The 3,649-nt window shown below is 42.3% G+C and overlaps 1 protein-coding gene across 3 annotated transcripts; it reads left to right on the top strand.

Moving 5' to 3' along the window:
• Positions 1 to 34: 34 nt before the first annotated feature.
• Positions 35 to 3,119, top strand: pygo (pygopus family PHD finger). Of its 3 annotated transcripts, none has more exons than XM_018023771.2 (5): positions 35 to 353; positions 785 to 1,082; positions 1,196 to 2,215; positions 2,304 to 2,418; positions 2,543 to 2,677. In XM_018023771.2, exons 2-5 carry the CDS (start codon positions 867 to 869, stop codon positions 2,581 to 2,583), a joined length of 1,392 nt encoding a protein of 463 aa, XP_017879260.1. In that variant the 5' UTR covers positions 35 to 353; positions 785 to 866; the 3' UTR covers positions 2,584 to 2,677. The 3 variants fall into 3 exon arrangements, with proteins under 3 accessions (XP_017879260.1, XP_026668888.1, XP_017879259.1); XM_026813087.1 differs by having other exon boundaries at positions 36 to 353; positions 763 to 1,082; positions 2,304 to 2,449; positions 2,543 to 3,119; XM_018023770.2 differs by having other exon boundaries at positions 36 to 353; positions 2,304 to 2,449; positions 2,543 to 3,119.
• The last annotated feature ends 530 nt before the right edge of the window (positions 3,120 to 3,649 follow it).

Raw genomic sequence — 3,649 nt, forward strand, 5'->3', positions numbered from 1 at the left:
ACTCCCCTACACTTCGGCAAGCGGAGTGCTGCCTCCAGTAGTATATGCTCTAAGGGGACACGCGTAATGCGACAATGGCGACTTGAAAGGCTGGCGTGCGCTTCCTCGCTCCGTGTATTTTTGACATCTCACCACTGTTTACCGTGCCTTTCCCGCACATTCGTGAATGTGAGTTACATCCGTGCCACCGTGAAATATGTGACTGGCGAGGGGCGCAGACGGGAAACCAGGAATCGCGTCGATCCAGCCGTTGAAGGTAGCTAGGCGCACGACACGATTCAATGGTGTTGGTCCCTGCCGAAAAAACGGGAAAGCCATGTATACGTCGATATCTTGCCAACTATAATGCGCTGGTACGTAAACCAGTTTTTTTCATTCTTCCCATCCGACGCGTATACCCGGTTCCATACCGTTTACGTATCGCCGAGCTTGATAAACTATTTAGAAAAATCTGTAGGTTAGGTTAGCCTGAGAAACTAGCATCGACAGATTTTATTTTCTTCTCTCTTCAAGGGATTCTATATTTTTTTTTTATTACTTTTATCTCCCAGAACACTATCGTTCAAGATCATGCACCATTTTTAATTGAATCGCGATTCTCTCAAACAGTATCCAATAAAGTATCATTTATTTATATTTACACATTACAGTACTTATCAACTATACATACTTTTTCATAAATGAAAAATGACGAACATATTCTATCGTTAATACAAAAACATGAATTTTTTAATGATACTTGGTTCACTTGATATTCAGCAGAATTTGATATGTTTATATCCAGTGGAACAGCAGTGAAGACGTATCAGAGGAAACAATTACAGTGCTGATACGGCATGTTAAAATAAGAGAATCGAACGAAGGAGATGAGCCACAATATTGCAGGCATGCCACCCTTTGCAAGGATGCCTCTGGGGGGTATGGGCATGGGTGTGAACATGGGTCCTAATGCTCCACATCCCGAATCTTCTGCTCACCCTCACCCACCGCCACCACCGCCGACCGGTGCCAATCCCAAAAAGAAAAGGCGTACAAATGCAAACGTTGCTCAGCCACCTCCACAGCAACCACCAACAGTGCAGGTAATTTCGCCACTTTCGTAGCAATTGTTTTATTCAAACGCATCGTCTATAAAAATCTGCAACCTAGTCTCTGACTCGAACAAACTAGTATTTACGAGAAACTACCGCTTTAGGATTTGTTACCTCCGCCTTTAACGGGCTATGGAGACACGATAGTAGCGAGTAACCCTTTCGATGACACACCACCGCAAACGACGCAGACACAGATGATGCACGGCGGACCACCTCATATGCACCCTCATCACCCGCACCATATGAGCGGACCGCCTATGAGAGGAATGAGTCCCTTGACGTCTATAGGTGGGATGAGCCCTATGATGCCACATAACATGGGCAGCATGAGTCCGATGGGAAACTCGCCCATGACGAATCATATGAATCATATGGGAGCAATGTCTCCTATGAACCATACACCGATAGGTGGAATGAGTCCAATGAATAACATGGGCCCGAGCATGCCACCTGGACCGATGAACACCATGAACAACCACATGAACATGAGTCATATGGGTAATTCTCAGCTTAGCGGACCGCCAATGGGCAGCCCGATGAACAACATGAACAGCGGCCCGATGGGAAGTCCGATGAATAATATGGGTCATAGTATGGGAAGTCCTATGGGTGGTCCATTGGGATCTCCTATGAACACAATGGGAGGGTCAAATCACATGCCCAATGGACCGATGAATATGAACAATATGAACAGCCATATACCACCGAACAGTCCTCTGAACGGACCGTCTATGAACAACGTGAACAGTCCGCTGGGGCACAATGGATCTCAACCGCATGCGAATCACATGGGGAACAATCTTAATAACCTGGGAAGACCGATGAACGGACCGATGACTACCATGAGTTCCATGGTGTCCAATAATATGAACATGAGCGGTCCGAACCAAATGAATAACATGAACATGGGAGGACCACCGATGAATAACATGTCTAATATGAGTATTAGTCATCATAATCAAATGAGCCACATGGGCGGTCCAATGGGTTCGATCTCGAGTAATATGGGCGGTGGACCACCGATGGGTCATCCGATCAACATGGGAGGTTCGATGCCACCTCACGGTTTCCAAGGTCCACCGGGAATGGGACCAAAACCAATGCCAGTCTCTGCAGGAAAGGTAATTTCATTTGTCCGTTCGCTTATAAATATCTACTTCGAGATTCACATCCGATATAAAATCGTGTGTATCTCTTTCGTCATTACAGATATATCCTCCGGATCAACCGATGGTGTTCAATCCGCAGAATCCGAACGCTCCGCCTATTTACCCATGCGGCGTTTGTCACAAAGAAGTGCATGATAACGACCAGGCAATTCTTTGTGAGTCAGGTTGCAATTTTTGGTTTCACAGGTATGCAACATCTTGCATGCAATATACCGTGTTTCCTCTTTCTATAAATCATCAAGCGTGTATACGACGTGTAGAATGAAACGTCTGTTTCAGGGGATGCACGGGACTATCGGAAACTGCCTACCAATTATTAACAGCAGAGGTTTACGCGGAATGGGTGTGTGATAAGTGCTTACAATCGAAAAATATACCTTTAGTTAAGTTTAAACCATAACACTTCTTGACTCGTCGTATATGCGACGCACGAGTGACTCTTTGTTAGCGTCTACACCTTTGTACACGCGCACACACACGCGCGCGTGCGAGTGCGTATTGCACACACATAACGTAACGCAGCATACACTGGTGTGCACGTATGAAATCGTGCACACGACATAAACATGATGCGCTGTTTGTTAATATCTTAGCTTTAACTTGTTGAAATATTAGGATATAACAATGAATCGTATCAATGAACGAGATGGCAGGAAGGATACATTAAATTTTTAGTTTGTTCGGAACAAGTCGATTTTGTTTAAAAAAAAGAATTATTTCACTTTGAATCGCCGTTGAGTCGTGGTCCCGATTGTAATGAAAAATACGTGAAACGAATCTTGGAAGGCACGTTATAAATAGGAAATATCTTTTCTATGACTGTGAAGTTATATGATAAAATTTGTTCGATTTCATACTTCCAATTGCATTTAATTCAAAATTACTAATCATACACAGGAAATAAATATATATATGTATATGTGTGTGTACATATATATATTGTATTACACNCACATAACGTAACGCAGCATACACTGGTGTGCACGTATGAAATCGTGCACACGACATAAACATGATGCGCTGTTTGTTAATATCTTAGCTTTAACTTGTTGAAATATTAGGATATAACAATGAATCGTATCAATGAACGAGATGGCAGGAAGGATACATTAAATTTTTAGTTTGTTCGGAACAAGTCGATTTTGTTTAAAAAAAAGAATTATTTCACTTTGAATCGCCGTTGAGTCGTGGTCCCGATTGTAATGAAAAATACGTGAAACGAATCTTGGAAGGCACGTTATAAATAGGAAATATCTTTTCTATGACTGTGAAGTTATATGATAAAATTTGTTCGATTTCATACTTCCAATTGCATTTAATTCAAAATTACTAATCATACACAGGAAATAAATATATATATGTATATGTGTGTGTACATATATATAT

This window comes from Ceratina calcarata, unplaced genomic scaffold (genome assembly GCF_001652005.2).
Source record: "Ceratina calcarata isolate Rehan_Ccalc_2016 unplaced genomic scaffold, ASM165200v1 scaffold310.2, whole genome shotgun sequence".
NCBI classification, from domain to species: Eukaryota; Metazoa; Arthropoda; class Insecta; order Hymenoptera; family Apidae; genus Ceratina; species Ceratina calcarata.